Source organism: Dipodomys spectabilis, unplaced genomic scaffold (assembly GCF_019054845.1).
Source record: "Dipodomys spectabilis isolate Male_0828 unplaced genomic scaffold, ASM1905484v1 ptg000001l, whole genome shotgun sequence".
Classification (NCBI taxonomy): Eukaryota; Metazoa; Chordata; class Mammalia; order Rodentia; family Heteromyidae; genus Dipodomys; species Dipodomys spectabilis.
Window position 1 is genome coordinate 8,846,169 of NW_024870678.1, and position 17,998 is coordinate 8,864,166.

General features: G+C 38.3%; 1 protein-coding gene across 1 annotated transcript; it reads right to left on the minus strand.

The window, feature by feature from the left end:
• Gprc6a (G protein-coupled receptor class C group 6 member A) lies at positions 1-16,114 on the minus strand. The gene is made up of 6 exons (XM_042700357.1): positions 15,891-16,114; positions 11,412-11,715; positions 9,524-10,357; positions 3,769-3,981; positions 2,671-2,794; positions 1-1,173 (listed from the first exon to the last, which is right to left on the minus strand). Exons 1-6 carry the CDS (start codon positions 16,082-16,084, stop codon positions 62-64), a joined length of 2,781 nt encoding a protein of 926 aa, XP_042556291.1. The 5' UTR covers positions 16,085-16,114; the 3' UTR covers positions 1-61.
• Positions 16,115-17,998: the final 1,884 nt, after the last annotated feature.

Here is a 17,998-nt window from a genome sequence, read left to right on the forward strand (position 1 = left end):
TTTTTGATACGAAGACCAAGATAACGTTTTACTCTAGTATGTGGCATTTCCCAAAGCTCTCTCAGATACTTGAAATTCTTTTCCTAGGCCAAGTCTTACACCCACGGGTGGCATTTTCTTGGCAGATGTGGGGGGATGCTTGTGTCTGGAGGCCTTTGCCTTTCTGCCAGGCTGCAGGCTGGCACCCAGGCCTGGGATTGGTAGTGACCAGGCCATTGGCAGCATCCAGGGAGACGTGACTCATGGCCAGGCTGTCAGCACTGTGAGAAGAGTAGCTGTACAACATCTGGAGGAAGGCGGACTTGGTGTTTGTCTCTTGCTTGTAAAGAATGACGTAGCATTTGGGGAAGAACATGCAGCACAGGATCCCATAGTTGGATATTAAAATGACGATAATCTCCACGGCAGGCAAATACTTGCCGAAGGTGGTAGCATACACCGGGATGAACGTGATCCAAGCTATGAAGTAAATGAGCATGCCAAATGTGATGAACTTGGCTTCGTTGTAATTCTCAGGGAGTTTCCGCCCTTTGAAGGCAAATATGAAGCAAATGAAAGCCAGAAGGGCAATGTAGCCCAGCATGGTGGCCAAGGCCAGAAGGGACCCCTCTTCACATTCCAGGATGATCACCCTGGGCAAGGAGACGTTTTCCTCCACAGCAGGTGCGGCCAGTACGAGCCAGAGGGTGCAGATGACAACTTGCACCCCGGTGCAGGAGACGATGATGGGGATGGGCTTATAGAGGCGCTTCAGGAGCTTCTGTAACTTGGGATCGAAACTGAACGCTAGTAAAATCTTCAGGGATTTCATCAGAATACAGGAGATGCAGAGAGTAAAGCTGACCCCAAAGAGCGTCTGCCTGGTTTTGCACGTGAAATCTTGCGGCTCCCCAATGAAAAAACCCGTGCTGGCAAAGTTGAGCAAATGGCAGAGGAGAATCACGTAGCACACCGTCAGTCCCCCAGACGATTTCACAACGGGTGTGTTCAGGTTTCTGGTGAATATTATTCCGATGGCCAGAACCAATGTGATCCCCAGCAGGGAAAGGGCCGCAAGCAGGATAGCCAGGGAATCGCTCCAGTCAAGGAATTCGACTTCCTTTTCAAAGCATGTGCTGCTCCTTACAGGAGCCCAGTGTGTCTCGTTGTTGCATAAGAGACAGTGATCCATGTCTAGAAGGCAGATGGGACTCAGTTACATGGAAAACACTTAAACCAGGTGATGGTCCACAGAACTACCAATGAGACTCTTCTGCAGTTCTGACTTGAAAACTGGTATAGGTTAAACGAGTTACTTATTTAAAAATACTAACTAACTAAATATTATACATACATGACCCCCAAGAAAGAAAGGTAAAAAGAAGGGAGGAGAAAGAGCAGAAGAGAGACAAAAAGTTAATTCTGTTATGAAATCTTTAGGACACCAAAAAATTCCTCAAAAAAAAAAAAAAAAAGCTGGCTTTGTTGAGAATTCTGCATTGACATCCACTATGTCGCATCCTCTATTATGAATTCGCCTGCAATCAAAAACACTGCCTCACTTTAAAAGTAGAACAGCACTTTCAAGCTTCATGGTATATGATTCCATGGATGCTTATTGAGATGTTGTGCCTGGGGTTGGAGCCTGTCATCCTGAGGGGCTGGGAATGGGGAGAGGAGACAGGCAAAGCCTCAGTAGCTCCGTCATCAGTCATTCACCCCACCCAGAATCAGCATAACTACTGCTCGGGTTCATCAGTAGCAGTGTGTGGGGCTCATGTTTACTAAAAATCTATGGGGAAAAATAAACTTTAATTATTCATCAACTGCCACTGATTATAATCGTATCTTACCTCACAGAAGGGAACTTGATGCATTCATGGAAATACGGTAAATTCAAATAATGTAACTCCTTAGAAAGGCAAAATCAAAGTTCAAAAAAGTAAACACCACGGAGAAAAACTTGAAAGGGGTGGGATGGAGTCTAGGGGAAAAGGATGGATGATCCTTAGATCTTAGCTTCCTGAGTAGCTAGGCTTACAGGAATGAGTCAATGATGCCTGGCTTTCCTCTTGCACTTTGTGTATTTTGCTCTGATCTTGTTAACTTGATAAAGACAGAGTAGACAATCAGTGACTAATACCTCAACTCTCTTGGTAGCTAGTCTCCTTGTCTCACAGCAACTTCTTATTGTGAGGGACTTAACTTTTACTTCCTTATAGGAATGTTATGATCTTCTGGGAACGGGTGCCTACCTCTTAATTCTTCTCTGAGTTTCTGTTATACTTGGTTTAGCTAACTCAACATTGATTGATATTCTTGTGCTCCCATTAGTATGTGTATACACACACACACACACACACACACACACACACACACATAGGGATAGATGTGTGGGACAAAAATAACAACAGAGTTATGTTTTTAAAATGGTTTCAAGGAATCATGCACGAAGGAACGGCATTCTTTCTTGGAAGTGAACTTATTTCTATGTCTCTAGTATTTAATGGGCATGTTGATAGAATCGAACAACTTCCAAGATTAAATGAAATTTCATGGAATTGAATCTAACAGGAGGTTGGGAAGCTTCCTTACCTGTCCCAATGAGAAAATAGAATTAGTGTACAGAACATCAGCTTAAGAGAAACTGGGCCAGGTGAGCTGCTGTCTGAGCTGTAATGACTTGAGTACCTGTCTGGTTGCTGTAGTGGTTTTCAGGACAGCTCGCACACTCATAGCAGCAGGTGTGTTGACTTCTTGTGGTTCTCTTCATTTGTCCAGGACTACATTCTTTGGAGCATTTAGACAGAATTTTCTATGTTCAAAGTGAAAAGAAATTCCAAATAGATTTTTTTAACTTCTATTTTCCCTATGCATTTCTTTTTTTTAAAGATTTAAAAAAAAACAAAGAATTATCCTTAATTTAAAGAAATATTGACTACACACTATCTTTGGCTTTTTTTTTTTTATAGGATTCAGTTTTGCCATTTTAAGAAATATGAATAATCTTAAAATATATAAATGCTGTGGAAATTGGTTCTTTCAGGCCATTTCCAGTGAGAGGAGAAAAGTGTCATGGTAGAATTACAGAAGGAAATGATGGCCTGGAAATTACAATCCCACACTGAATAAAGAGTTCCCCTATATAAGAACAACAGTAGGGATGGGAAGGTGGCTCAGTGGTAGAGTGCTTGCCTTGCATGCATGAGGGCCTGGGTTTGATTCCTCAACACCACATAAGCAGAAAAAGCCAGAAGTGGCACTGTGGCTCAAGTGGTAGAGTGCTAGCCTTGAGCTGAAGAGCTGAGGGACAATGCCCAGGCCCAGAGTTCAGGCCCCACAACTGACAAAAAATTAAATAAATAAATAAATAAAAGAACAACAGTAAAACAATGAACTTTTATACTTTTTAGAAAGTTCTTATCCATGGAGCATATCCAATCTACCTCTTAAACGCAAAAGCCCTCTGGAGTTTGGAGATTACAAATTCAAAGTGAGACCAATCAGCAAAGCTTTTCTTTTCCTGTTTTCCTCCCCTCCAAGCTATGTAGGAGTTAAACTGATTGGTCAAAAAGTTGAATTTCAGCAAGATTGAGTATAATGAATAGTGAGAGCCATAGGATTAAGGGTAAACTGCAAGAGGGTTACATTGTTGGCCCTGGAATTTAAGGAGGCAGGTGGGACCAGTGAATAGTTGAGAACTCTTTGGAAGTCCTGGGAGAGTCAAGGACATTTCTAGGTGAGATGACAACAGATCTCGTGCTGCAAAGCAGCTTGTAACAGAGTTACCTTAAGTTTCCTGAATTCATTTTTTGTTTCTTGGTTTGTTATGATGAAGAGATCATTCTGCAGGTCATATTCGGCCATCTTGGTAATAGTCATGTGGCCATCAGTCTCCTTCCAGAGGACCACATCATAGCCAGTGTTCAAGTCCCCATTAGTGTCAAAATGGAATGAATTTCTTCCATCGGTGAAGGTTACATTTTTCAAGGCAGCAAGCAACTGTAAAAATTAAAATGTAAGTGAACACTGAATATAAATATTATAAGTTAATCTTTTATCCTAATTATAATACTACCTTATTAAAATATGATTTAAAATGAAGGAAAAAAGGATTCTGTGTCACTGGTTGGGGAACATTTTAATATCTAGAAGAAAAATGAGTTCCATTTGTGTTCTAGGATCTCTGCCTGCCAAAGTTTTACTATGTGAAATCGAAGAGCAAGTTAGTTTCTATAGGTAATAGCTTCTTCTGACAATAAAATAGAAGTATAAAGTGTCTGTATTCATCCACATTGAAGAACTTTGGAATGGATTTTTTTGAGCACAGATTCCTGTGCCCTGATTCTGTTCCATTCTTCTTTAGTGGTTATCCTTGGTGGTTAGTTAGAATGACTGGGTTGTCTTAGTACATCTGCTGGTTCTGAAGTTTGTTTCAGTGGTTGAATGCATAGTAACACAAACCCTAAATTCTATTTTTAATTCAGTTCATAAAATGTTTTTTAACTTAAGAGGAAAGAATCAAAATAAAAACTATTTGTCTTACTACAGCATTTATATAGGAATTACCAGCATATGATAGCTCTACAATGAGAAAGATCCTACAGACAAATGAGGAGCTACACGGAGCTTATGTTCCAGAGAAGGAACACGAGTTGAAGGCAAGAAAACATGTTGCAGCTCTGGCCCTATCATTAACTTGATACATAAGCATGGGCAAATTAGTGTCCTCTGAATGCACTAATTATGGCCCATTTTACACATACATTTATGATTCTATGTAGATTTGTTGGGATAAAAATCCATGAAATGAGGCAGACCTTTTTTCTGATTTTATACTCTTCAGTTCCTTTGCAATGAATTCTTTGGGAGCAATTCATTTTTTGTCAATAGAATATAAAGAAGTTGCATTGTAAGGTAAATATATTAGTCAAAATGATCATGCCTCAAATGTCACTTTAGCAAAAATCCTTCTAATGAATGTAAACTACTTAAAAAAGGCAGATTATCAGATCTAGCATTTTTTCTAAGAAATGTAAATTAATTACTTTCAAAAGATAGATGATCAGATCTAGCATGGTAGAATTAGTAAAAAATGTTCTTTTAGAATTTTAAAAAGAAAAAGTGAAGGGAACAAAAATAAAGAATAGATAGTGTTCTCACTTCTTCCTATGTACTGTCCCTTCCTCAGACAATATACCCTTGTAAGCCATAGTAATTGTGTTCTTCATGGAGCATAGATTTCTCCCCTCTTCTATTTGAACTATAATCTCCACCTGTTTTTTTCCCCGTGCATTTAATTAGGTTTTACAGGGTAAGGCTTTGGCATTTATATTCTGTAAACAATGATGGCATTATATAAGGGAAATAAACTTGGACACTTTTATGCTTGTTTTTACAAGAAACAGGACAGAGGCACATAAGACAACAAACTCATTAAATATAGTAGAACTTTTGCTTTGGTTAAGGCAAAATTTGAACATCACCTAATTATTAGGCTATTACTTTTTTTTTTTTTGTCGGTCTTGGGGCTTGAACTCTGGGCCTGGGCGCTGTCCCTCAGCTCTTCAGCTCAAGGCGAGCACTCTATCGCTTGAACCACAGCACCACTTCCGGTTTTCTGGTGGTTTATTGGAAATAAGAGTTTAACGGACTTTCCTGTGCGGGCTGGCTTTGAACAGGATCCTCAGATCTCAACCTCCTGAGTAGCTAGGATTACAGGTGTGAGCCACCGGCGCCCAGCAAAGCTATTACTTTTTAATCCATTATTTACTTTTTTAGAGAAGACCCTGAACTTCTTTATCAGTTCAATTACAAAATTTTTGAGACTGAGATTTGCATTTCAATTATTATATAACCTATCTCTGGATGATGATACCATGTTTTTAAGAACAAAATCCAAGAGGCCATACTAGTTAAGGTGTTATGTCAGAGGAATACTGAGAGTCAAGTTGTACAGTAGTTTGGAGATGACTGAAAAATAAAGATGTGTCCCATATGACTCACATGGTTAGTTCATATGTTCTCTGTGAAACCGCAGAAACCTTCATTAAAGAAAAAGACATAGCATGGGCAGGACAAAGTAGTGAGGCCTTTCAATCTCTTGCTCTCTAATTAGGCCGCCTATGTACTTCTTTCTATAAACAAGTTCATGGAAATGCAGCTGAATAAAACAAATGTGACTGTGCTATTCCCCAAATACTACTATCACCAAGTATAGAGCCAAAATAAATACTATTCTCAAATACAAGGAAAAAATGAACCCCTTTCAAATTGTTTGAACCCCTTTGAATTGTTAAAATCATTCAGAACGTATTGCTTAAATATTAGCAAATTTTGCTAGGGACAGAGTGATTTTAAGTATACATTCCTGGTTAAAGATCCTAAATGCTGCTGCTTCTTAAAATTTAGTGTTGTTTGAAGACTTTTTCATAAAAAGGCCATTGTTTGCTTCATGTATCCTACTGAATCTGGCACTGATGGGATATGGCTCACTTGCATCCTGATCAAAGGAGCAAGTCACTCACTACTTCTCCATTCCAATCTGTGTCTGTTGGTTTCTAGATTAACAGGTTCTCAGGGGCATGAAGAATGACCCTAGGCTCCCCGTGTTTGAATACAGCATTTTAGAATGTTTAGAGTAGACTTTCTCAAGTTGTTTCTTCAGAATGTTTGAGACATATCCCTTATTTTAAACACTTTCCCAGATCTTTCATGGGTTTCTCTTCCTGTTTCCATTTCCCCCCCCATGATTTTGTTTTGTGTTTTTGTATATCCTTACTTCTTTATCTCCTCTGTCTCTGTAGTTATTCTTCCTCTCTTCAGTCTCTCATCCCTAAAATTATAGGTAGTGGTATTACTACCAAAATAAAAGCCTATTTCTTTTCCCCCAGGCCTACTTCTTTTTGTAAAGTGGTTTTCGTGTGTGTGTGTGTGTGTGTGTGTGTGTGTGTGTGTGTGTGTGTGTGTGTGTATGTGTGTATGATACATAAGACCCAAACTACTGAAATGCACTAGAAAATGACACACTAAGAAGAGTGCCTTGTATCTCATACCAGTAATCCTAGTTAATCATGAGGCCAAGCCCTGGAGGACTGCAGCCTAAGGACAATCCAGGCAGAAAAGTTCACTATACTCAATCTCCAAAATAACCCAGCAAAAAATAGGACTGTTAGTCAAATGGTAGCGTGCTAGCACAATTATGAGGCTCTGAGTTTAAACCTCAGTAAAACACACACACACACACACACACACACACACAGAAAATGTTATACTGAACGTAGAGTATACTGAAGACTAGTTATAGAGAAGAATAGCAATCCAAAAGTGGTAATTTATAATTTTCTCAACTCCCTCTTTAAAGTTACACTAAAAAGGGAAACTTTCAAATAGACATTTAATAATCATCAAATAAAAGAAGGTTTAATTGAGGCTGGGAAGGTGGCTTAGTGGTAGAGTGCTTGCCTTGCATGCATGAGGCCCTGGGTTCAATTCCTCAGTACCACATAAGCAGAAATAAGCTGGAAGTGGTGCTGTGGCTCGAGTGGTAGAGCACTAGCCTTGAGCTGAAGAACTGAAGGACAGTGCCCAGGCCTAGAGTCCAGGCCCCATGACTGACCAAAAAAAAAAAAAAAGAAAAAGAAAGAAAGAAAGAAAAGAAAAGAAAAAAGAAGGTGTAATGGCCACAGTACTTAGGAGGTTTGTGAGTTTGGGGCTCACCTGGACTATGTAGCAAGCCCCTGCTAAAAAAAAGACAAATAAACAGATAATAAATAAACAAAAATCACTGGACATATAAATCTAAGAGCGTTTTAGTTTTTAAATAAAGCCCCATTCGTTGTTGGGCATTGGTAGTTCATGCCTCCAATTCTAGCTACTCAGGAGGTTGAGATGTCAGGATTATGGTTTGAAGCCAGCCTGGACAAGAAAATCTGTGAGACTCTTATCTAAAATTAAGCATCACAGAGTTGGAAGTAGAGCTATGGCTCTAGTGGTTGAGCACTAGCCTTGAGCAAAAATGCTCAAGGATAGCACCCAGATCCTGAGTTTAACCCCAAGGACTGGCACACAAAAAGATCATTAGTCTTCCATCTCTATTAGACTTTGGGCTTTGCATTTACAAGTTGAAAAATGGGTAATATATGCTCATTGAATATATGCAATAATCATGTTAGTTACAAATGAAAATAAATTAACTTGAAAACAAGCAATTTATACCACATGATCCATCCAGATGTCAGCTTGTTTCCTCTTACCTTGGAGTTTATGTTGTTGGGTAATTAAATTACAAATGAGAGAGGCTGAGGACATAGCTTAGTGACAGAGCATACATTTTGATGTATAAAGTCCTGGGTTCGGAATTCTCAGCATGCACACACACACACACACACACACACACACACACACAGCAAAAACATTAGAAGTAGAAATATCCTGTCCATATATGCAGTTATCTGATCATTTATAAATATGAAATATATGTGCTTTGTAATTCCATTCTGCCTCAAGATATCCAAATTTGGTTTTGAATACACACATTATGAAAAACTTCTTTCTTCTGAGTTAAAACTTGCCACCATTTAAATAAGCAGTTTACTTTTAATTGCTTTGTGCATAGGCACGTAAGAAAATACAGTAAAAAATCTCTCACTAAATAGAGCTATATTAAGCTTGGAAGTTTCACTACATTTATTAGGGAATAAAGGAAAACACTTTCTTAAAGGCACAGTTGTGGATTCATTTAAATCTAAAGTGATATAATTGACCTAACAGTGTTCATTTTAAGAAGTCCTAGGAATTTAGTAAGAGAGTCTAACTGGCAGTGTTGAGATTCGAACAACAAAGGCTGTGTTATCCACACTGGTATCATGTTTAGGGAACTTCCTTCCCTCAGTTTCCACATCCATTACACAGGTTGGACATCTCTAATCCAAAACTTTGAGAGTCAAGGTGCTATAGAATCTGGAAGGTTTTGCATAACAGCATGAAGCTACATGTGGGAAATTCCTCACAGTCATATGGCAGGGGCATGTAGAAGTACTCTGCATGAAATATGGAAGCAAAAATGAATTTTGGGTATAGACACAAGTCCTAGCTCTCAGAAATCTCATCCTATGTATGCAGATAGTTCAAAATCTGAAAAATCCAAAATCTGAAACAATTTCCATATCAAACGTGTCAGCTGTGTTTAGTGATAAAAAAAGAATAATTCATGCATTCTAATGCTTATTCACAACATTAAACATGAGTTTATATGACATGTGTGATATGTACAAACTCAATGAAGATAGTACTATCAAAAGAATCTTCTTGGAAAATGAAAGAATAAAACTTCCTTGAGTCAGACAAGAAGGAATTGAAGGTAAAATAGAATTCTATTATCTTAAAAAATGAAGAACTATGATAGACATGCTGGTTATTCAAACAATGAGTTTCTACTTAGAAAAACACTAAGAGCAGATAATATAAATCTTTGTGAGAATAAAGCAAAGAAGGCGATAGGGAGATGATGACAAGGAGTTTTCTTGGATCTATGGGTTAGTACCTCCCATGTCTGAAAGGCGTTGGGTTTCTGGCAGTCTCGAACTTGACACAGATCTCGAACAGCATAACCAAGAGCAAGCACTGCAAGCTGAACGCTATGAATGAGTCCTGGCTCAGTATAATGCCAGAGGAAGTCATTTTTCATGAAGTTCCTTTCCATAGCCTTGTTAGCCTTGTAGGTCAAATTCTCCTGAGGATGGTTGGATATGCACTTACTCAATTCACTGTTATTGACATGCTCACAAGCAGAAATGAGCATGGCGTATTCACGGAGGGGTTTGTTATTAATGTGGGGATATTTGTGCAGAGTTTGAAGAAAGGAATGGAAAGAGGACAAATTCCCTCTTGTGAAGGTAAAACCCACTACTTTGCCAATCTTTTGGACATTGGGAATGGTGATGATCTTGGTGGCAGTCGACCAGTTGTCACTAGCAATCCAGACCTTATTAATATTCCTTTCAATGGCTTGATTGAAGAGACTGAAAACATGGAATTTTCTCAGAAACACCACAATCACATTAACCTTGGCTTCTGCAATGATTGTCTCAAGTGTCTGGTTGACCCTGACTTGGATGGTATTGTCCGAGAGGAAGGCTGGGAAAACTTCTTTGAAGGCAATGCACACATTATTTGCTGCAGCCTGAATGGTGAAAGTGTGGAGAGCCAATCGCCCATAGTCATCATCTGTAGTTATGATGCCAATCCAGTTCCATCCAGACTTCTGAATCAGGTGCGCCATCGCTTTAGTTTGATAGAAATCACTAGGCACAGTCCGTAAAAATGAAGGAAAGCGGACTTTATCACTTAAGATTTCCACAGTTGATCCATAACTCACCTGGAAATGAACAAAGTCTTTTAGTTATGGTGTTTGATGGGGTCCAGGGGGCTACTGGAGGTAGGTGCTCCTCTCTTTGATTTTTGAAACCCTCTGGTCTTTTCTGTCTTACACTCGCCATAGATTTCTACTTTATAAATACTTTTAATTATGATAGCATCAAGGATGCTTGGAGTTACTGCTTTCTGATAATTTCATATTGTATAATAGAAGTTCTCGGAAAGTTCAGACTCTATCTTACATCTCCATTTACACCACTGTATCTGTCTAAAATCTCTGGCAAGGGCTAAGAGTGGAAACAATTTAGTTTTAATTTTAGAGATAAATATAGGCTGAATGAAGTCAATAGGGTGAAGAACATATATTTTGGGATGCCAGAACATACAAAATCAAATTTAATTCACAATATTGGTCATTTTCTTCTAGGTAAAATTATCCAAAAAATTTTTCCATAAAGAACCAAAAATAATATATTTTAAACTTGGTGCCTACCTAGGGTCTACATCTCTATCTACCTAGAGCATTTCCATCATATTCAGAAGCAAATAATCCATGCCACATCTTATAAAATCCAAAATGACTGTGCTTTTACCTGTCTACAAATGTATCTCTTAATAGTTTTCCTTCTGCTCCAGCTAATCTAATGATAATGACCTTGTTGCTATTCTACTTTTGCACTGGATGCTTCCTCCAACAAGTAGATCAAATTCTTTCTTCCACTTGCCCAAATTTCCTTAGTATTGTTTCTCATTTAAGTTTGATGCTAAATATCACTGCCTTGAGAAGTTCCATTTGGTACCTAAATCCTCTGATTCATTGCTCTCTTCAAAACTGGACTGATGTAATGAAGAAAACAGAAGAGTTGGCCACTTCAGAGATGCGAATCGTATCCAAATCAAGCTAGAACAGTCAGAACTACACTTGACTAATGTACAAATTAGTCTCTTACTAATTTTTCCAGCTTTTCTGGATGTCTTCTCCAGCTTTCCTGGATTTTTAAAAATAATAATGAATAGGATTAAAAGCCAATGTATAGAAATAAGACAAAACCCACCTGTGGCATGAGCTGTAAGTTTAACATCCTGGAGACAGCCATGGTTATCTCTGAGTATCCAGCGCCTATGACAGCCTTAACCCTTGGCATGTAGCTGGAATAGTCACACTGAAACTCCACGGTTTCTCTAGAGCAGTTGAATTTAGAAAGAAACCTTAAGGTGGCTGCCATTGCAGCTGTGACTTCTGTACAAGTGTCATAGATTTCATAGCCCAGTTTGACTCCAGGTAACAGTGTTGAATTATTGATCATCTCGATGCTGTGGATCATGGCAAGAGTCTGAAGAAAGACTGATATTTCAAAGCTGTTGAGAAAACAGTATTTTTTAAAATAAAAAAGTAATTATTTTATTGATGTGATGGTACTTCATCTTACCTCTATCTCTAGCTAAAACTATTTTTGGATAAGTTAAGCTTATTTTTTTTTTTTAAATTTCATTTAAGCTTATTTTTTAAAGTGCAGAAACTTTGAGAACTATTATTGATGGAAACTTTTAATGTTAGAAAGCAGATTCCTTCCTTCCTTCCTTCCTTGCTTCCTTGCTTGCTTGCTTGCTTCCTTCCTTCCTTCCTTCCTTCCTTCCTTCCTTCTCCTTCCTTCCTTCCTTTCCTTCCTTCTTTGTCTAGTGGTGGTGGTCTATCGTGATGTTTAACCTCAAGGCCTCATGTTCTTGCTTGGTTTTTTTTTTTTTTCCTTTTAGCTCAAGGCAGCATTCTACTGCTTGAGCCACATTTCCAGTTCTAGTTTTTGCTGATTAATTAGATAGAAGAATCTCATGGATTTGTCTCATGGGTTGTGAGGCTCAGATCTCAGTCTCCTGAATAGCTAGGATTATAAGTATGAATCACTGCTGCCTAGCTAGAAAGTAGTTCCTGAAGTGTAGTCTATTATACAGGATTTAACCTTTTCTGGAGAAGTCTGAGATCATTTCACACATTTGGTTTAATATTCTGTAATATGAGATGTGTCTGATTTTTGTTCACTCTTGTAGCTAGATGAGAGCAATTTATTACAATCAAAGTACTTGCTTCTTAGACTGAAAGTACATTTTTGTTAACTCTCTAATGGTTATGGTTGGAAGGCAGAAATACAAGTATTAAGAGTTATCCTTAGGCAAGGTGCACTGGTTTAATTCACAGACACCACAGCATTTCTATAGTCAGTGGCCATTTCCAATGTTTTTCTTAATTTGTGATTATTCACAGACCTGACTTGTTTAACACTGCATTTCCTCTCTACTACTGTGATGAAAAGATTACAAATATATAGCGCCTAGTGTGCAAGAGACGTTTAATTCATGGTTTTGAAATGAAGAAAAGGGGATATTACTGTTTAGGGTTTTGATATTCCACAGTTTCCTTATAATTCATGAAGTTAGGATAAACTCTTTGGAAAATATTTGTTTTCACCGTGGACAATCTAAATATGATTTGGAAAAATCAGCACTAAAATTTCCATTTGCAAAAAGAACCAAGGAAAGGAGCTGGGAAGGTGGCTCAGTGGTAGAGTGCTTGCCTTGCATGCCTGAGGCCCTGGGTTCGATTCCTCAGCACTACATAAGCAAAAAGCCAGAAGTGGCGCTGTGGCTCAAGTGGTAGAGTGCTAGCCTTGAGCTGAAGAGCTGAGGGACAGCGCCCAGGCCCAGAGTTCAGGCCCCACGACCAGACAAAAAAAAAAAAAAAAAAAGAACCAAGGAAAGAAAAGGTAAACCAACATATTACCTCAATTAAAATTGGTAACCTTATCAGTGACCTCTGCATGTTAGCTCGACAATATGTATTTATTTATGTATTTACTTTGGTTTTCTTGGTACTTAGAACACAACCCAGGTAATGTAGGTTCTTAGAAAGTTCTTGTTCATTGTTAAATGAAAAATCTTTCTCTTTTTGGCTGACAACGAGCCAATATATTTTCTTTAAAAATTTTTAATGTGTTTTAATTGTAATGGGTTGCAGTTACATAAGTCAGATAAACAGAACATTTCTTTTCGAACAATGTCACCCTTTCCTTTGCTCTCTCCCAGCTTTTCCTGTTTGTCCCAATCCACAAGTTGTATAGTTCATTTTCAGCGTAGTGTCTAGTGAGTACCAATGCTGCATTTGTTCACCCTGTCTCCTACCATTTCTGTGCCCCTCCTTATCCTCACGAAGACAGATAAACAAACAAGACAAAAGGAAAAGAAGATAAAAAGAACAACAAAAAACCTCTTTAGGCAATATTCCTTCCTTCCTTCCTTTCTTCCTTCCTTCCTTCCTTCCTTCCTTCCTCTCTCTCTCTCTTTCTTTCTTTTTTTTCTTTCTCTCTCTCTTTCTTTCTCCTTCCTTCCTTCCTTCCTTCCTTCCTTCCTTCCTTCCTTCCTTCCTTCCTTCCTTCCTTCCTTCCTTCCTTCCTTCCTTTCTTTCTTTCTTTCTTTCTTTCTTTCTGTCCTTCCTTCTTTTTCTTTTGTTGGTCATGGGGCTTGAACTCTGGGCCTGAGCGCCATTCTCAGCGTGAGGGACAGGCGTGAGCCACCAGTGCTTCTAGGCAATATATTTTCTATTTAGTAAATTTTCCTCTGGAAGAAAATTTATCAGACCAAAATATTCTTTAGTATTTTCTATTAATTGTTAGCTTATAATTATGTGGATCTCTAATCTGTAGACTGAATATCAATGCAGCACTCTGAAAATCCTTACTAATAATTACATGCCTATCCCTTAGTATTCCTGCTAATCATTGATTCTGATGACAATAGCTCAAAGCACCCAGCTTTGGGGAAAATATGAAGAAGGAATCATAGAATGATTTTTTTTTATCAGAAAGTATTCTTAAATGGTCTAGTAAATAATTTTTTGATAAAGAAATAAAAGGAGCCTAATAACTACCTCCCTCTTCCTACAAAAGAAAGACATTTTGTAAAGGGGAGTTGAGTGTGGTGGTTCCTACCTGTAATTTCGCACTTGGGAGGCTGATGCAGGAGGCTTGAAAGTTTGAGATTAGCCTAGGCTACTTAGCAAGACAAAGAAAAAAAGGACTAGGCACCAGTGGCTCATGCCACTAGCTACTCAAGAGGCTGAGATCTGAGGATCACGGTTCAAAGCCAGCCCAGGCAGGAAAGTCCATGAGACTCTTATCTCCAACTAACCACCAGAAAACTGGAAGTGGTGCTGTGGCTGAAGCAGTAGAGTGCTTATATTGAGCTGAAGAGCTGAAGAGAGCGCCCAAGCCCAGAGTTCAAGCCCCACGACCCCCACCATCACCACCACCAACAACAAAAGGAAGGAAGTGATGGAGGGAAGGAGGAGGGAAAAAGAAAGAAAAGACTAAAGGAAGAAATGAAGAAAGAGGGGTAAAAGAAGAGAGGAAGGAAGAAGGGAAAGGGAAAAGAAAAGACAGCTAGGAGAAAATAAGATATTAAATTTATAATCAAAAGCAGAATTTTAGAAAGAAGCTTAGTGTGACATTGCCAGGGTCCTTGAAGCTGCTGCCACCTCCTACATCAACAGACATTCTCCACACCCTAGTTCTAGAGACAGGAATGTGGAAAATGGAAGCTGAAGAATTGCAAAATTAATGTCCTAAAACTGGAATTAGAACTCAAATACTCCTTTGTGACAGCCACCAACTCAGCTTTACTTTCCCCAAATTCCATTATGCCAAATGTCATTTTGCACAATTAAGACTCACAGCACAACCTGATCATCAAGAAAGAAGGGACATATAAGATCATAACTTGTCATCTAAGATCTGGATTATTTTAAGATTGGAATAAATACAAAAAAGTGTTAGTATGGGAAAAATGAAATGTATTCTGTTGTAAATAAAGCATTAAATAGGAGGCCTAAATTAACAACAAAGTACCTGCTGTGAGTGATAAAAAGGTAAATGATTGTGTGAGATGCAGGATAAGCTACTGGGTCTGCTCAGGTGTCTTCCGAGACTTTTTTTTAAAAGCACAATCCAAGAAGTACATTAATGTAGTTTTCCTTGCCTCTGCACTTAAGGCTGATTAAACTCCCTTTCTAAGGATTGTGAGACCAATCTTGAAAAGTATATGTTTCTTTTGTATGTTCTTCCCTTCTGTGGTATAGCCTCTGTTGTTACTGTATTTGATTATGGTACCCTGGTATTGTATATGTACTTAGTAGAATTAGGGAAGGGAAGGGGAACAACAGAATGGTGAGACAAAGGACAAGGGGGAACCAATGCAACAGAGATATTCACAAGACAATATGTCAGAAACGATCTGTACAACTTGGGGGTGGGGGTGGGGGAAAGTAGGAGAAAAATGAGGGAAGGGGAATGTTTGACAAGAAATGTACTTATTACCTTACTTACGTAACTGTAACCCCTCTGTATGTCACCTTGACAATACAAAAAAAGAAAAAGAAAAAAAGTACATGAGTTCAAATTGATCGAACAACTTAGATCTTAACACAAGGAAATGGTTAACAGGTTCTAGCCTTTCAGCATAAGCTGGAGTCTGGAGGCTCGACTCACCCAGCACACTTCTGAATTTGTGGTCGTCTGGGATGATCTTCTGAGGACAACATTTTCTCATGAATGGCAAACAAACCTCCAATCATGACATGTCCCGGAGAAGCCACAGCCACAAAGTCATCAGGAGTCTGGCAAGGTTGAGAAGTAGCAAGAATAATCCCAAAGCAGGTAATTACTATAATTAATAGTGCCATGTTTCTGTCTTATCTACTCAGTTCATGGATGGTCTCTGGAATCACTAAGCTCATGGAGGCCAACAAGGTTCATGTTTCCCCTAAACACCTTGTAAGGTACTTAGGGCCAGCAGTGCTCATTGTGAAGTTGCTTGATGATAGTAACAACAGTTCTTTCACCAATAGGAATGTGGTAGACTGCCAAACATTCTCCAGTGTTATAGACTTGTAAAAGTGGATATGTCACAGCTAGGTAAAAGCAGGTATCCTAAACACAGGTCTCACTGTAATCATATTCTTTTCCTCCAGGGATAGGACATGGGCTTTGAGTCATGTTGGCATTTCTTCTGACCTTTCTTTCTGGATCTTCAGGAGGTAGCAATTTGGAAAAAAAATTCTCCCACTTCTGCATTTCTAAACATATATTCAGTGCACAAAGGATTCAAGATAGTTGATTGGCTGTTTAGAACAAAAAGAAAAAAGACTCTGCTTTTATTTCCTTAGACAACTTTTACCTTTTTTTTTTTTTTTTAAAGCAAGACTCATTTGAGTTTGTATTATTCCCATTTTACATGGGTTAATGACAAATAGCTTTTGTGGTAATAGGTGAAACTAAAACAAGAAGAAAAAGCCAGTCTGATAGAGTGCTTTGTTTTGAACCAGGGAAGTCTATCGTGGGTCACTGACATTTCCAACATTGTTGGGCCACTTATTTGGATACATTTTTGATTAGTTTCAGGCTATGTGTTCCTAGATGTTAGGCATCTGAACTAATATGACTTGACTGGTACTTTTGGAATTTAACAGAGGCTAGATAAACCTCATACATTTAGTCACCATTAAAGAAAAGTTGAAAGTTTAAAAATTAACTTTTCAAGACCAATGCCTTAAAAATATGTGAAATAAACGGAATCTCTCACAGGATTTCATGTTCAAATCCAATACTTCTAATTTAATAGGTAGCAGACACATTTAAAGGATTTTTTTTTAAGATAGAAAAGTATAGTGGCCACTGTGGTATATGTAGTTATTCAACTTAGTATTAAATTTCATAACTCATATGTTATCCCAACTGCCGAGTGAAGTTACAGGTCATTACATTGCATCAGTTATGTTCTTAAACTTAACTAGGATTTCTAGTAGAATACAATCCAATTAACTTTAATAGTCCAGAAAGCTCAATGAGCATCAATAAGTTTGAAGACTTTTCAAATGTTTAGCAATTGCATTTTACTTTTCTTGTTTTTTCCATATCTATGTATGTATGAATGTATATATGTATGTAAGTGTGCATGCACAATTGGATAGACATATTTTTATTTAGTTATTTTGTTCAGATAACCTCAAAGGTCTTGTAAAATTGTAAGTTCAAAGATGACTCTGAAGCCCAAGAGCAGTGACTCATACTCACACTCCCAAGTACATGGGAGGCAGGTATCAGGACAGGCTGATGGAAAGTTACCAACACCTCAACTCACCCAGCAAGCTACATGTGGTGGTTCAGCTACATAGGAGTCAGTAAGAAGGAGGATCACAATCTGAATATAATACCTACCTGAAAAATAACTACTGCATAAAAGGTCTAGGGATGTGTCTCAAGTGGTAAACACCTGCCTAGCAAATGTGAGGCCTTGAGTTCAAAACCCAGCACCATGAACATAAAAAGTCCAACAAAGATGATTTTGCTAAGACTGTTCTAACTATATAATATATACTAAGCAAATATGAACAGTTCTAAAAGTGTGTTGTTCATGGTGGACATTTATTTGAAAACTCAGCAAGAAAAGTTTCTCCAACAATTTCTCTTAGGTTACTATTTTAATCATATTTAGAGTTTTTAAAACTATGAGAAGCCGGGTGCTGTTGGCTCACACTTGTAATCCAGCTACTCAGGAGGCTGAGATCTGAGGATCACGATTCAAAGCCAGCCTGAGC

Bases quoted from the DNA above. Each gene is read 5' to 3' on its own strand.
- Gprc6a (XM_042700357.1), bottom strand. From the start codon at position 16,084: ATGGCACTATTAATTATAGTAATTACCTGCTTTGGGATTATTCTTGCT. The intron at 10,358-11,411 runs GTGGGTTTTGTC...GTTCATTTCCAG, and splicing joins ACTTACAGCTCATGCCACAG to GTGAGTTATGGATCAACTGT. The intron at 3,982-9,523 runs GTACTAACCCAT...TAATTTTTACAG, and splicing joins ACGCCTTTCAGACATGGGAG to TTGCTTGCTGCCTTGAAAAA.